General features: G+C 42.6%; 1 protein-coding gene across 3 annotated transcripts in view; it reads right to left on the bottom strand.

Moving 5' to 3' along the window:
• LOC127655807 (F-actin-uncapping protein LRRC16A-like) overlaps positions 1–16,335 on the bottom strand; it is a 198,444-nt gene that overhangs the window by 11,546 nt on the left and 170,563 nt on the right. For 2 of the 3 annotated variants that reach the window (XM_052143791.1, XM_052143793.1), the window contains exons 29-32: positions 12,965–13,105; positions 10,121–10,138; positions 1,286–1,352; positions 688–881 (exon numbers count right to left, since the gene is read on the bottom strand). In XM_052143791.1, the coding sequence (XP_051999751.1) occupies positions 688–881; positions 1,286–1,352; positions 10,121–10,138; positions 12,965–13,105 (420 nt within the window). The remainder of the gene's footprint in view (positions 1–687; positions 882–1,285; positions 1,353–10,120; positions 10,139–12,964; positions 13,106–16,335) is intronic. The other variant, XM_052143792.1, reaches the window with a different exon arrangement.

Here is a 16,335-nt window from a genome sequence, read left to right as displayed (position 1 = left end):
AACCCCAGTAATGTCCCTTTTTAAAGGTTATTATGTAACATGTTTGCCCAGAGGTATTTGTCAAGCTGAAATACATTTCATATGATGGGCCGACTGAATTTAGGTTATGATTGTTAAGATAATTCCATGAAATGTCAATACCGGAGGAGTGACCTTGGACACAAGAGCTAAAGAGAGAACCATTTCTATTTGTATGGTATTTATTATACTATCACTTGAAGACGTGTTTTGCATTCAACAAAAGTCTAGATATAGATGTGAAATAGAGTTAAATAAAAACACTGCAGAATAATTATTGGTAACACTTTACAACAAGGTTCCATTTGTAAACACTAAACATGTTTATTTTAATGAATTAACTATTGTTAGTATAATATGTTGAAATGAACATTAGCATTAATAAATGCTTAATAAGCTTATTGTTCATTGTTAAGTTCATGTTAACTAATGTTGTTATCTAATGTTAACAAATGGAACCTTATTGTAAATCATTTTTGTAATCAATATTTTTATATCGTTTTCTCAATAACAAAATATCTCACTATGCTATAAAGATGCATTTGCTTAAGAATCAAAATTGATTTCTTCTTCACTAGATTTTGTTAGGTTGATATTGAAAACCAGAAAAAAGTTTTTCCAAGTGTTTTATGTTGTTCTCAGTGAATGAAGTGTGTATAAGTGACTCACCGGAATCTTGCTGGAATTGGTCTTTTTATTCCTCTTGGGCCGCAGTTTGGTGTAGTGTTGTAGTTTCTTGCATTCCTCCGATGGAAGTTCTCCCGTGGTTGTAGATGTTTTTTTTTCAAGCTTAGGAAGTGGGGAGCGGTCTTCTATGTGAATGGGCACATCCTCAAGAGCCTTATCCAAGTCAAACTCCATCTCTGATGGACAGAAGAGAGAGCCAATGAGTAATGTAAACATGCACATCCCATTTCCTGTAATATCATATCACATTATTAAATGAAAAATAAGACAAAGTAGATCACAGAAAAGATAAGATCTACATTCATTTTAGACCATTCATTTGTAGACCTGAAGAGTGTAATTTATTTTCCTATAGCCATTTGTTGAGCCAATGTTGCTGTGTCGGGCTGGATGCTCAAACAAACAGAGCAATGCTTTGAATGTGCCTCAGAGGCACAGTATTTACATTTTCGACTAAATCAACCTACAAATGTCTTACTTATATTGTTGTCTCTGGATATTAAGCTGGATTTGAAGAAAGTATTTTAGCATCAAATAAATGACACACTGTAGCTTTAAATTCTAAATACACAAAACTCACCAAACGCTCTGGAGACAGGCCTCAGCATTCGACTGTGAATGCTCTTCCTCTTAGACTTGGGTGTCATCTGTAACACAGAGATAAAATCACTGAAATACAGCACATGCGGTGCCATATAGTGGATCTCTAACAGTTCTAGGAGGCCCCACAACAAGAAAACAACAAAATTGTATTATAATACGAGTAAGAACTATATAATTGTTCAAATATTCCCACAAAACGATGCTGCTATATCAGCATTTTCAGTTACCGAACACAAATCTCAAGTATTTACCACAGAGTGGCTTTGGAATGTAGTGTTTCATTCTATGTAGAACATTTTTCAAATGATTACAACAATTTTAAACAGAATGAAAAAAATATGAACACCTCCCAAACTTTAATCTCAACTGTTGTTCTGTTCAATATAATTTCATAGAATTTTCAGAAATGATATGAAAAATTATAATTTCGTTATTTTACTAACCCAACTAATGCCTCGTCGGCGCTTTATCAGTAGGTTGCACGACACGTGAAGCATTTGTTTTTTTAGCTTTCACTTAAGAAGAGTTGTGCACTTTTTATTTTAATATATCTCTTTACATAAATACTATTTTCCACTAAAAACTATAATTTCGTTATTTTACTCACTGATGAGAAAAAGGTAGAGGCAGAAATGACCATGTACCTGCAGGAAATGGCCATTGATGGGGAAGAGGACCCGCTGACTTGGTGGAAAACGAACGACAAAAGGTTTCCGTTCATGGCAAGATTAGCACGGAAATATCTGTGCATGTGTGCTACCAGTACTCCAGCACAGCGGGTCTTCAGCACAGCGGGTAGTGTAGTTACTCCAATCCGCAGCTTATTAAAACCAGATAAAGTGAATATGTTGGTATTTCTGGCCAGAAACATCGAAATTTAAACATGGTCTATGGTGAAAGATAGTAGACTTCTTTACGCATTTTTCGCCATCCGTTGCGGAGCTATTCGATTTTGCATATTATTTTGTAAACGTTCATTTGTGCAGTTCATATGACCACTTTACAATGTTTCAATAACATAATTTATTTTGTAGCCTGTGCTGAAGTTAATTGTGCTGCTAATTATAAGTGAAATGTTAATGCCGAAGTTTCGGTCTGAGTGTTGTTCCCGCTTTTCTTGTTTTATTTGTTGTTCTTCTATGTTTTAATAAATGTGTGTTATTCATATTCACCTTGTTTCTTTCATTTGATTTGACATTATGGATTTATGGCCAAGGAAATTTTTCTTTAAAAGTATTAACCAGACAAAAGTTATTTGACGTTCGCTGGTTTGGGTTTATCTTAAACTGCCGCTTCAGTGTATACAAGAGCTATGTGACAATGAGCAAGATTTTCTGAGACACCACAACTACTAATAATTAATTAATAAAGGCTATTTTCTTGTAGCCTACAACAAAATATTTTAATCTAAATGTACAGTGTAAGACATGTAAAAAAAAGACAAGAAGCTAACAATGTCAAGATCAATATTTGTGTAGCCTGCCTGACACGGTATTTTCACAGACTAACACGTCACGTCTCTGGCATATACTACAGTATTTAAAATAGCATATATGCATTAGTTATATTCTCAATTTAATTTACAGAGCAATCCCTGCAAAGTTTTTAAGTTAACTATAGAAGAGACTAGGATTAGTGAGTCACACTAGCAAGACTCGCAAAAGGGGACGTGGCATCACGATGGTGGCTCGACATCGTCCATTGGCACAACCCTAACATACATACATACATACATATATATTTCAATATAAGTTTAAATTAATTGTTCATAAAAATAATTGATTTCATTTGTATATTTGATAATGACTAGTTTTAGTTTCATTTTTTAGCTTTCATTCATTATAAAATGTGCCCACAAATTGTTGCGTCTGGCTATGACAACAAACATGACACTGTGATGCAACACTCAAACAGTGATTGGTTGTTTCAATCAGTCAGCAGATTCTTGTCTAATTGGGTGGTTAATTGTTTAATAGAATACACATATAAAGTCATACTTGTCAGGATCAGACAGAGAAGGCAGGATCCTGACAATATCAGGGAGATTAAATCAGACACATCCAAAAATTATTGACAAAACAAACACCTAAGTCATTTTCTTTGTAATTTTTCATTTTTGTGCATAGTTTAGCGCACATTTTAAATTTCAGTTTGCTTTTCATTCTTTTGAAAACTCTAGCTTTTTTTTTTGGTGAAGGTAATGAACATTTTACACTGCTAGTTCTCTTACGAGAGGTTCTCTCGTATTGCGTAAGCTAGCTTACGCTACGGGAAAGATTAATCTTTTCTGAGATATTGAAGCCAAAAAATTATCCTTAATTTTTGTATCCATTGTCAACGCAGTGCGGCAGCTGCAGACCTTGAGCGGGCTAGCTAGCGAGCTCATAGGTTGCTCTGCGGCAACTGCTGCAGCCTATAGACGAGCTTGGGCGAACTCGCGATCCAATGAGAGAGCGTCCAGCGCTCACTGCAACAAAGCCCGCCAAAATGGGCGTGACTAGAGTGCATATAAGCGTAGTTCAGTAGGCTGGAACCCTGATTTTCATCTCTTCAGCGAGCTCTTCGCATCTCTGAACTGGAAGCCGCGTCGCTGTTCGAGGGGCATCAAGCAAGCGTGGACAGCGCTCGAAGAAGCCGGCCGTCTTCGTCACCTTCAGCCGTCCTGCGAGCTACGCCATCCGGCGACGTATCCTTTTTAAAGCAAGCTAGTTGTTATGAACTTCACAAAAGAGTACGAGCGTCTTTTTAAAGATGCCTCGCTCCACTTGCGCCTCATGCTGCGCCCCTCTCAGCACCGGAGACCGCCACGTCATCTGCGCTCTCTGCCTGGGACTGGGGCATGCAGAGTCGCCCTCGCTGAAGGCGGATGCGATCTCTGCGAGGAGCTTCCGATGTCGACCCTGCGGGCTCGACTCGGCGCTCAGGACCGAAGCCGCCGCCGCCTTCCATTCAGCCGCGCAGTAAAAGCGCCGCTCTCAAAGGCTGCCGGAACCAGTGGTAGAAGCGATTGCCTCGCCGGAGCCCCTCCCTCGAGCATCGCCTTCACCCTCCCCGCCCACCCGGGATGCGCAGTTGCCGCCCGAGCGACTGCTCTGCTGCCATCTCGGACGAAGAAGCGGAGGATAAGGGCTGTTCCATCATGGCTTTGGACAGCGAGGAGTGGTCAGGCTCACACGCCTCCTCCTCGGCCCAGGAATCCAGCAGGACCGCGCCGAGTCGAGGGGAACTAACGCCTCCTCACACAGGCCGTCGACCGCCTCGGGCTCGAGTGGTCACCGCCCCTGAGCAGGCTCCCAACAGACTCCACGCCGCACCTTTGCCCGCCCTCCACGAGATGGCGGTCTAAGCTGGTGCTCCCGTCTAAGGCCTGCAGAACTACTTCCGCCTGTGTTGGCCGCGCCTATACCGCTGCCGGCCAAGCCGCATCTGCTCTGCATTCCATGGCCGTCTTACAGACAGAGGCTGTTTCAGATCTGACTAGCCGACTTGGGAGAAGCTGAACGCACTACGCGCCGCTCTCTCTCTGTCCGGTCTCTTCGGTTCCGCGGTGAGTGGCATTGTTGACCGTTTCCCGAAGCCCAAGCCATGAATCTCTTTCTGCCTCGTCGCGCTAGCTCCTCTGCAGGCCGCCCACGTGACCAGCCTCCTGAAGAGCCTCTTCACAGCGCCCAGCTCAACAAGCCAGACTTCTCAGCGTCGACAGGGCGGCCGCCCTCAATCGCGCTCAGACAGCTGCCGCAGACCGCCGCCCCTGCGGGCCTCGGCCTAAGATTGTACTGAAACCTGAGCAACCGAAGTCCTCCTAGCGTTGTTGAGAAAACGACGGCTCAGTCCCGCCATGGCCGGACCACCGTCAAAGCTTCGCCCCTGTCAGTCCCCTTCTCTCAGGCTACTGCAGTGGTGGATTCAGCAGCCAACAAGCCGGTGATACTACCCGTTTGCTCTGCACTCAAACGCCGTTTTCACGGCGACCCAAAGAAATCTTGTAAAGAGTAAACATGCCTTATGTGTAGAAAATGTGCCCACAATCCAGTGCTCACCCCTACACACAAGCATTACACATCCCGTGTCCCTATCAGAGCACACTCACATAAGCGGTTCACGACCGGCTCGAGTGTTGGAGTTAACGCGCCCACGAGCCCGTCGCGCTCCCTCCTCTGCCCGCTCTGTCACACGGCCAGCTGTATGTAAGTCCCGTACGCCCCCTGTCAGTCCCCTTCTCTCAGGCTACTGCAGTGGTGGATTCAGCAGCCAACAAGCCGGTGATATTACCCGCTTGCCTGCACTCAAACGCCGTTTCCACGGTGACCCAAAATAAAGCCTTATGTGTAGAAAATGTGCCCACAATTCAGTGTTCACCCCTACACACAAGCATTACACGTCCCGTGTCCCTATCAGAGCACACTCACATAAAGCGGTTACGACCCGCTCGAGTGTTAGGGTTAATAAACGCACCCACGAATCCATGTGCGTGCCCATTCTCTGGCCGCTCTGTCACACGACCAGCCTTATGTGTAGAAAATGTGCCCACAATCTAGTGTTCACCTCTACACACAAGCATTACACGTTCCGTGTCCCCATCAGAGCACACTCAAAAGCGGTTACTGAACCACTCGAGTGTTAGAGTCAATAAATGCGCTCACGAATACGTCGTGCGCCCATTCTCTGCCCGCTCTGTCACACGGCCAGCAAACACTTCTCTGTATGTAAGTCCCGTGACCGTGGCTATGCTTGCGCATCACTTAACAGACGTGACTCTTTCCCCATTCACCTCAATCGGGAAGTCACTCACAGAACAGCCTGTCCATGCTGTCTGCGAGCAGTCCAGCATAAGCACATTAAGCGCGCTCACACATTCTGTTCAGCGCGCTGTGTGCGGCAATCAGAGCGATTTGGCCATTCACCCTCTAACATTACGCTTCAAAGCAGGAAGGGACCTGTATTTCAGCTCTGCAGCCCTGGACAGTGGCCGAATGGTATCAGCGGGGAGTGACAATGGGAGCTGTATCTCGCCAAAAAGTCATCTCGACAGACGCGTCCAACACGGGTTGGGGCGCGGTCTGCGAGGGCTCTCCGGTTTTCGGCCTATGGTCAGTTCAGTAAAAGCTCCTTCACATAAATTGTCTGGAAATGATAGCGGTCGAGTACGCGCTCGTGCGCTTTCTCCCGGTCATTCAGGATCACCACGTCCTAGTCCGTTCGGACAACAGATCTGTGGTATCCTACCTAAACCGTCAGGGCGGTGTCAGATCCAGGAACCTCTTCCATCTGACGAAACGCATACTGAGTTGGTCCCAGTGCCACCTGCGCTCGCTGAGGGCGACGCGACGTGCCAGGCCACCTGAACGACGGCCCGGACAGACTGTCCAGAGACAATATTCCCCAGGGGAATGGTCCCTGCACGCTCAAACAGTCCAGACGTTATGGCACCTATTCGGCAGAGCAGAGATAGACCTCTTTAGCGTCCAAAGAGAACTCACTGCCCAATATTTTTCTCGAAGCGAGGACGCCGCTGGCCCAGGACTGGCCCAGACGCCCGCTTTACGCCTTCCCTCCCGCCTCGCTATTGCCACAGGTAATGCAGAGGATCAGGGAAACGCGTCACTCGGTGCTCCTCATAGCCCGCGTTGGGAGAATCAGACATGGTTCCCGGAGCTTACGCAGCTGTCACTGACAGCGCCGTGGCCCATCCCAGTGAGAGCAGATTTCCTCTCTCAAGCTCGCGGCACAATCTGGCATCCCCACCCAGAGCGCTGGGCGCTGCATGCATGGGTGATCAACGACTACCCGTCGCTCTGCCAGAAGGAGTAATAAACACCATCATACATGCTACAGCCCCTTCCACGAAAAGACTCTATGCGTCAAAATGGTCTGTGTTCTCAAAATGGTGCACCGACCGAGACCTGGACCCGTGGACATGTGGGGTGTCGTCGCTGCTCGTATTTCTACAAGAGCTGCTGGATAAGGGCAGATCCCCATCCATGCTCAAAGTGTATATGGTGGCCGCTGCGGCGTTCGCTGAACCCCTGCACGGCCAGTCATGGGGTAAAAACGAGCTGGTCATCCGCTTCCTCAGGGGAGCTAGAAGGATGAACCCCAGCGCCCCCATCGGTTCCTATCTGGGATCTTTCTATAGTTCTCGAAACTATGAAAGCCCCCCTTCGAACCACTTCAATCCGTGGATTTGAAATACCTTTCACTCAAAACCGCTTTTCTGACTGCCCTGTCATCAGTCAAACGTGTGGGAGACCTTCACGCGCTGTCTGTCAGCGCTGCGTGTCTTGAGTTTGGACCAAGTGACTCCAAGGTCATTTTAAAGCCTAGACACGGCTATGTTCCCAAGGTGATCGGTACTCCTTTCAGAGCACAGGTCATTTCCCTATTGGCGCTGCCAGCACCCGATAGCGAACACGACGCCAATCTCCTTTGCCCGGTCAGAGCACTGAGATTGTATACTGCGCGCTCCGCCTCTTTCAGACGCTCTGAGCAGCTTTTCGTTTCGTTCGGAGGGCGCACCAAAGGTCTCACTGCCTCGAAACAGACACTATCTAGATGGATAGTGGACGCTATTGCTGCTGCATACGCGTCAAAAGACCTGCCATGCCCGTTGGGCATTAGGGCTCACTCCACTAGAGGCATGGCATCCTCGTGGGCATGGTCCAGCGGGATTTCCATTCACGACATATGTGTGGCAGCAGGATGGACTTCCCCCTCCAACTTTGTCAGATTTTACAATATGGAAGTGCCCGCTCTGCAGGCAAAACTACTAGCGGTTTAATACGCTACAGCTCCCCTGGTGAGCTGCACTGATGGGACACATTCCACACAGACCGGCACCGCCACTCTGTCGCTCCCTTCCCACTATGTGCTTATGTATTACACAATCAATGACCCGCATTCTTGCCGGCCAAATATTATTTCCCCACTCATAAGGGCTCCCCGGGTCCCCCTTAATTCCCTGGGGCTCATACAGTGGATGCTTGGCACGCACGGCGTTGACAATGGGTTCCCGTAGCATAAGCTAGCTTACGCAATACGAGAGAACCTCTCGTAAGAGAACGTATCGGTTACCTAACGTAACCTCGGTTCTCTCTAGATGAGGGAACGAGTATTGCGTAGCCGGCCGTGCTTCAGCGCCACGGCGACTTTTCGCTTCAGTCAATGAAAACCAGTGTTCCAGCCTACTGAACTACGCTTATATGCACTCTAGTCACGCCCATTTTGGCGGGCTTTGTTGCAGTGAGCGCGGACGCCTCTCATTGGATGCGAGTTCGCCCAAGCTCGTCTATAGGCTGCAGTAGTTGCCGCAGAGCAACCTATGAGCTCACTAGCTAGCCCGCTCAAGGTCTGCAGCTGCCGCGACTGCGTTGACAATGGATACAAAAATTAAGGATAATTTTTTGGCTTCAATATCTCAGAAAAGATGAATCTTTCCCGTAGCGTAAGCTAGCTTACGCAATACTCGTTCCCTCATCTAGAGAGAACCGAGGTTACGTTAGGTAACCGATACGTTTTCATTTTTGTTAACAGTAACCATGCTCAAACTTTATAAAAACATTGTCAAAATGTTTCTGTTGACAAAAGTCATTACATGCTTTGTTAGCTGTTTCACTTAAAATAATATTCCAGTTCAGCTCAATCGCAAGCATGTACGGCATAATCTTGATTAATGTTGATTATATATAAAAAATTATTACATTTTTTATATTAAACTTAAAAAAAAAAATTAAAAAAAATCTGTTACAGTGAATGGAGCCAATTTTTGTGTGTTTAAAGACAATTATTCTGTTAAACTTGTGCATTATTTGAGCTTTAATGCTTTTTAATTATCTTTTTTACAGTCATTTTAGGGTTTTAAAATTTCATACAAAGTTGCACTAGACAAGACACAAATCACACTAGAATCATGTTAACACACATATTGTTTACGTCTTGTGGCTATATATTTGAAATGGGAAGTATTTTAACGTTTACAGATTGGCCCCATTCACCAATGGAAGTGCCTCAATGTAACCCAGATTTGTGCTTTTTTTTTTTAAGAAAAGGAGGGATGAGTCGAAATTATTATGCCACAAATGTTGTCGATTGAGCTCAACTTGAAATTGAACCAAGAAAATTCCTTTAAGTGTTTCTTGGCAACATGAAAATTCATATTAACAAAAATAGAAAACACTTGAACCGAAAAATGTTAACAGTGATCTACTGCAGTGATGTGTAAACATCTAGTTGAATAAAAGTCTTGTTTTCACTCCAGTCATGAACAAACACACCTGCCTACAGTAGAGCAGGCTTTGTGCAGCGAGCCATGTGGCAGACACATTACAAAAGGCCTGAAACTAATACCTGTGTGGTGATGGATTTCTGGAAGAATGGTTAAGTATGCCTATTGCTAGAAGTGTGAAAAATTGCAGGCAGCGGCCCAAAAATGCCCCAGAGTTGAAGGTTAACTACCCCATCTTTCAGTCATCCCTCAACAGCCTCTTTGCCAATCCTGCACTACTCAGTAAAAGGATCACAAAATCCAAGCCGAAATGTGGACCTAGCTAAAAATAAACTTTAGCCACTCTTTCTGAATTTGGAACTCAGGGGGAAAAAGTGACCCTGTTATACAAACAGAGTTCAATAATCGCCCAAAACAGAGGAAGTGAGGGAGAGATAAAAAGAGAGGCAGAAGGATACATTTCTCTGCTAATACAATGCAAATAAGTATGAAAACAGCAGTGCTCTTTGTGTGTGTTTAAAGGCCAGTGCAGCAAGCAAACACAGAAGATAGGAGAGGAAGAGAGCAAAGCAGAGAGACAGAGATACTTACACTTGTGCAGCACAGAGTCTCCATGAAGCAAAGGATGAAAAGAAAGAGGGGTAGGAGAAAGAAAGGGCAGAAAGAAGAAAGAAGAGTGATAAGACAGATTTGCTTCCAAATGTAAAGCCGAATGCTTCCAGAAACAGAAAAAGAAAGGACATTTGCTTCCAAGCTGTCTATTTCAACTACGATACCACAAACAGCAGCTTGGAAAAACACGAGACTTAGGTTCACACGTTCGGTATTCGGTCTGAACAGCCCCTTAAAGAGAAAATAAAGCATGAACTTAAAAGAACATTAAAAGTGAAGCTCAATCTACAGCATTTGTGGCATAACGTTGATTACTACATAAATTAATTTCGACTCGTTCAACCTTTTCTTTAAAAAAAGTGAGGCACTTACAATGGAAGTGAATGGGGGCACATTTTTTTTAAAAGTTAAAATACTCACTGTTTCAAAAGTATAGCCACAAGACATAAAATATTTCTGTCAAAACATGATTTTAGTGTGATAAAATCACTTACAAACCTTTTCTGTGTAAAGTAATCAACTTCATTACATGACGAATAATGTCAACAAACCCTAAAATGACTGTAAAAAATGGCCCCGTTCACTTCCATTTCAAGAGCCTCACTGTAACTTTGATTTTTGCTTTTTTTAAAGAAAAGGAGGTACAAGTCAGTAACCAACATTATGCCACAACTGCTGCCGATATAGCTTAATTTGTATTGAATCTGGAAAATTCCTTTAACTCTGAAACACAGATATAAAGACTATTAAGTTGGACTAAGCTAATTTGCATGTGAAAATAATGAGTGGCAAATTTGTGACAAGTTTACAGCTAGATTTATTTAGTAAGGGAAAGTATAATTAATACACTGCCTGGCCAAAAAAAGTTGCATAAGACATTCATTGGAGTTAAGGTCAGGACTCTGTGGTGGCCAATTCATGTGTGAAAATGATTCCTCATGCACCCTAAACCACTCTTTCAGAATATGAGCCCCATGATTCTGGAATTGCCCGTGCCGTCAGGGAAGAAAAAATCCATTGATGGGATAACATGGTCATTCAGTACACTGAGGTAGTCAGCTGACTTTTAATTGGCACATAACATTGCTGAGCCTAGACCTGACCAATTGAAGCAACCTCAGATCACAACACAGCCTCCAGAGGCTTGTACAGTGGGCACTATGCATGACGGGTGCATCGTATCATGCGCTTCCCTTCTTACCCTTAGCCCATTGCTTTGGAATAGTGTAAATCTGGACTCATCAGAACACATGACCTTTTTGCATTGCTCCACAGTCAAACTTTATGCTCCCTAGCAAATTAAAGTAGTTGTTTTCTGATTAGCCTCACTAGCAAGTGGCTTTCTTGTGGCCACACAGCTGTTCAGTCCCAATCCTGTAAGTTCCTCGTCGCATTGTGCGTGTGGAAATGCTCTTACTTTCACTATTACACATAGCCGTGAGTTCTATTTTTTACGATGTGACTTCAAGCGTTTTTGTGAACTCCAATTAAAATCATTCAAGATTTTTTTTCCAACCACATTTCTTCTGGTTTTAATAATGTGTTGGACAGTTCTTAACCCAGTTCCAGTGATTTCAGCAATCTCCCTAGTTGTTTTCTTTGCTTGATGCGGGCCAATAATGCCTCTTCTGAAACACAGTAACATCTTTTCCACGACCACGGGATACATCTTCTGACATGGTCCATCGTACATTCCAAAACTAAAGTCTTATGCTGTGCCTCTTTACCAATAATAATGAAGAGGCCATCCACTGACACAAACAAGAGTAGCTTTGTATATTGCCACCTAGAGGCGGCTGTCGTACTGCAACCTCAGACAATACGTTTTGTCTTGCGTCACAAAGAAATGTGGGAACTGAAAACATACAAAACAGGAGCAAGGTGTGTGATTACATTTACATGATTTCATTAGTGTATCTACAAGCTTTATGAACACATAGGCTCACTAAGCCATGTCTGTTTGATCCAGTTCAACATCTAGCACTACTATACAGTAAGCACTCCAGAGATTATAGCCATGTTCGGAATAGCATAATGCCATACTACTCATCCCGTTTCAGCAGTATGCTGTATTCACTGTTGTTCATTCCGCCTCTTCAAACGCAGCTGAGCAATTGTCAATTTAAACTTAATGTTTGCTTTCCCTCACCTCAGTGACAGCATCTCTTCATTTGATATTTACACATTCACTAAAAGGTTAAGAGCAGAACTGTGGGGTATCCTGCCTGCTACGCTAAAAAAATAGCTCTTGGCCTTAATTGTGGACAGTGGTTCCATGTGTTTGAAATGAGATTTCTTAATTTAAATTTACTATGTAATCTCAACACAAACACTTTGTGTAGAAAGTGCCTAGTAGAATTGAGTAAACCCAACAAAATTGTGTCAATGTAACTCAAATAAATCTCTTTTATTTCTTTATGTATTGATAAATTATAGTGAATGTTAGCATGCTAAATACATGTTGTTTGGAAGCACTACAGCATTTGAAGTGGGTTATAAGCAGGCCCGTATGGAATCGAAGCTTGTAGAACTTGACATATTTCCATAGAATTGAAGCTCCTGGCATTTACAAAGTTCTACACACACATCCCTTGTCTTTGTGTGTTCATTTATTGAAGATTAAGGCTAATTTGATTATGCTATTATGTTTAAATTATTCCACAGAATTCCACAGGTATTCCATCAAAATAGGGTCAAATGTTTTTGTGCATTGCTGTAAGGTAGCAGTAACTTCACTTGTTGATGAACATATCTCACATGAGTAAACAATAAACAATATAGAGAGAAGAAAAAGATGGATTTAAAAAGAGAATCAAGACCAACCATGCAGGTCTCCAGGTCATCCAGCCTCTCCCCCTCCATCAGCTCTGTGGTGGAGCGTTTAGGAACTTTCTCCTCAGGAACATCCATGTCAACAGATTCCTGCTGTGGCAGGGGCCGGCCTTTCCCTGACAGGTGCTCTGCCTGTACAATAATCAATAACGGCAAGACACATACTGCTTATGAAGAGTTTTTGAATCTAAACATCCTAATGACGTTACAACATTTTTATTTACTTTTACTTAGTGGAAGAGAAGGTTGAAAGCACTTATATGCCACAAACTTGCTGAAGTATGTTACTGATTTAATAAAAGCTTAAATGAAGTAGAATATACCACTTTGAAGCCACAAAATACTTTAAAGCCAGTGTAAAAACATCAACATTACAAACAGCAAATAAATTCATGATAGAAAATAATTTTTAAAGAATAACTTGAATTTGCTCAGTTATGCCCAAAACATTTAGGTTTCCTTATCACCCTAAGCTTTCTCTGAATCAAGAGATATAAATGAACAGAAGTTATTAAACAGTTATTAATGGAATCATCTTATTGTTTTACTGATTTGTGAGTAAAATCTGGATATTGACGATTTATTCTTATATTAAAAATACAGTAGCAAGAAAAAGTATGTGTACCCTTTAGAATCAGCTGATTTTCAGCATTAAATTGTAGGGATGCTCCGATCAATCGGCCACCAATCGGTATTGGCCGATATTCACATCTTATGACTCGATTGGTAATTTGGTTGATCGGATAATCCGTTCACTCATGTCGCAAAATACGCAAGGCTCCTTTAAGACTTCAGCAGCAGTCATATCACACCACAGAATGTGGGAATACTGGCATAGTGTTGTAAGACAAAAAACTTGATTCAGCAGTTAAGATCAATGCAGTGGGAGAGGTATGGCAAATATGAAAAGCTTGTGTACTGTACTGTTAGTGGCGTTTCACGGCCCTTATTGTTCATGGCGACAGCTTCTCAGTCTCCACCGGGCATAGGCATCTCAGTAATGACACAAGTTACAAGATGTGGTATAATTCAAACATCTTTATTAAATATCACTCGATTAAAGGTAGACTTAAAAGAAGAGTCCAGAAACATGCAATTTTTCTGCACTTTCCTTTCATCTCTTGCCCTCATGAAGTCTTTTTTAAATTACCTATTTAATAAGCTTTTTTAAACTGTTTTTGTCAGCAAAAACTAGGCAAAGTGAGAAAGTAAATATCTAGGCAAAGTAAATATCCTGATTAGAGCATCCCTAATTAATTGGTTACAATGTGATCTCATCTTTATCAAAGTCACATGTATAGACGAACACAATGTGCTTAAACTAACAACACACAAACAATTATAATATTTAATGTCATTATTGAACACATCCCATTAAACATTCACAGTGCTGTGGAAAAAGTAAGTGAATCCATGGATTTAATAACTGGTCGATCCTCCTTTGGCAGAAATAAACTCAACTAAGTGTTTCCAGTAGCTGTGGATTAGACCTGCACAAAGTTCAGAAGGAATTTTGGACCATTCCTCTACAGAAGAACTACTTGGGCCATATTCTTAGGATGTCTGGTGTGAATCGCTCTCTTGAGGTCATTCCACAGCATCTCTATTGGGTTAAGGTCTGGGCTCTGACTGGGACACTCCAAAAGGTAGATTCTCTTTTTTGATGCCATTCTGTAGTGGATTTATTCGATGTTTAGGGCCATTGTCCTGCTGCATCACCAAACTTCTACTGAGCTTCAGCCGAATCACAGCCACCCTGACATTATCCTGTAGGATATCTTCATAAACTTGGGAACACACACGTGCAAAGATAGACCCCAGGTGGCGTTTACGACCAGCCCTTTTGGCCTCTTTCCATTTCTCTTTCTAATTTTATATTTTAGTTTGAAAATTTGGCTAATGGCATCAATTCTTAATTAAAAGCGTGTTGTAATGCCTGACAACTGCATTTGAGTTCTAATTCTACGAGACTGCACAAGCCCCTGCCCTTCCCTCTTCGACTTCCCTTGTCACAGCCACCACAGTTAACGCACGCAAATTGAGCACCCTGCAGAGCAGCATCCATGTCTCTCTGACTTGCCTTCATTGGTGACAGCCAGGTAACAATAGTGTTTGCCCTAATCTTCTGCATTATTTGTCATTGTTGAGAAATAAAACCACTATTAAAGCATCTCAAAACACCCAGACCAACTTAGGCAATAGGCCTCCATTAAGCTTAACAACAAGCAAGCTAGTCTGGCATTGGCATAAAATAGCATCGTGACGCCGTCGTCAACGAAAAACAAGTGAACTCTGGTAAGCTAGTTCCTTTGTCAGAAAACTGAAACAAATAAATATGCATTACGTGGTTTATAGACAATCATATTTGGATATCAGAAACATTAGCCGACCTGTCACCCATCACAAGAAAATGTTCAAATATATGATTCGTCCACTGTTTACATGCTCATACTGATTAGCAAAGCTTTAAGATATAGCCAAGTAAATTATCGATTCTTACTCCTGTGACACAAAATGTACTGGTAATTGTAGGCAAGCAAACTCATTTTTGCCAAACAATAGTCCAGGGCCTTTACAAGCTCAGATTTGGAAGTTTAACTGTTCACTGAATTTTCATTTTAAAAGCAGGAGGACTAGCCTTCTCCCTTCACCTCAGTACAAAGAACACACTTAGCCTAATTGTTGCAACTGAACATAGCCTACTTTGTAGTTTGGAGGGTAGATTGGTTGGTTTATTATTTTATTTATTCAGAGAACAGCCCTTTTCAGTTTTGTGTAAAGATGAGTTGATTTTGAATGGTTATTTATTTTATAGACCAGTAAAGCACGCACAATGTGGCATTGTTTTCTTTGCTGTTGCCTGTTTTGGTGATAAATGTAGAAACAGCAGTGTTTCCCATTAATTACATAGACTGTGGCAGCCCGCCAGTCTAATTTGTCCTGCCACAGTTTCATAAAAGATCTTTTAAGATCTGAAAAGATCTTTACACTTCTCATAATAACATAAAAGATCTAGAGCATTGTGTTTTGCGTCGTTGCTTCGGCAAAGCATCTCTCACTCCCAGACAGCATCTGAAGAGCAAGTTCAACACAGGTAACCACTTTTGCTTTATTCCTGATGGCTCAAATGTATGCTCCAGTCGATTATATGTTTTGACCATTTGTGAACTTGTCTCATTTAGCATGCTCTGTGGGTGTGTCTTCTTTGCCGTATCATCACCATTCATATCTTTAAAAACAATGAGTTTATGATTAAATTACTAGTAGAGCACAAAATTGTGTACAAGAGCACACAGTTCTTCATAGATCTAGCATCTTAATAGTGCTCTCAAAGTGCAGCAGATGGATGCATTTAACTTTAA

The sequence above is a fragment of the Xyrauchen texanus genome, chromosome 15 (assembly GCF_025860055.1).
Source record: "Xyrauchen texanus isolate HMW12.3.18 chromosome 15, RBS_HiC_50CHRs, whole genome shotgun sequence".
In the NCBI taxonomy this organism is placed as follows: domain Eukaryota; kingdom Metazoa; phylum Chordata; class Actinopteri; order Cypriniformes; family Catostomidae; genus Xyrauchen; species Xyrauchen texanus.
Note: the sequence above shows the minus strand (reverse complement) of the source record. Positions and strands in the feature narration are given on the sequence as shown.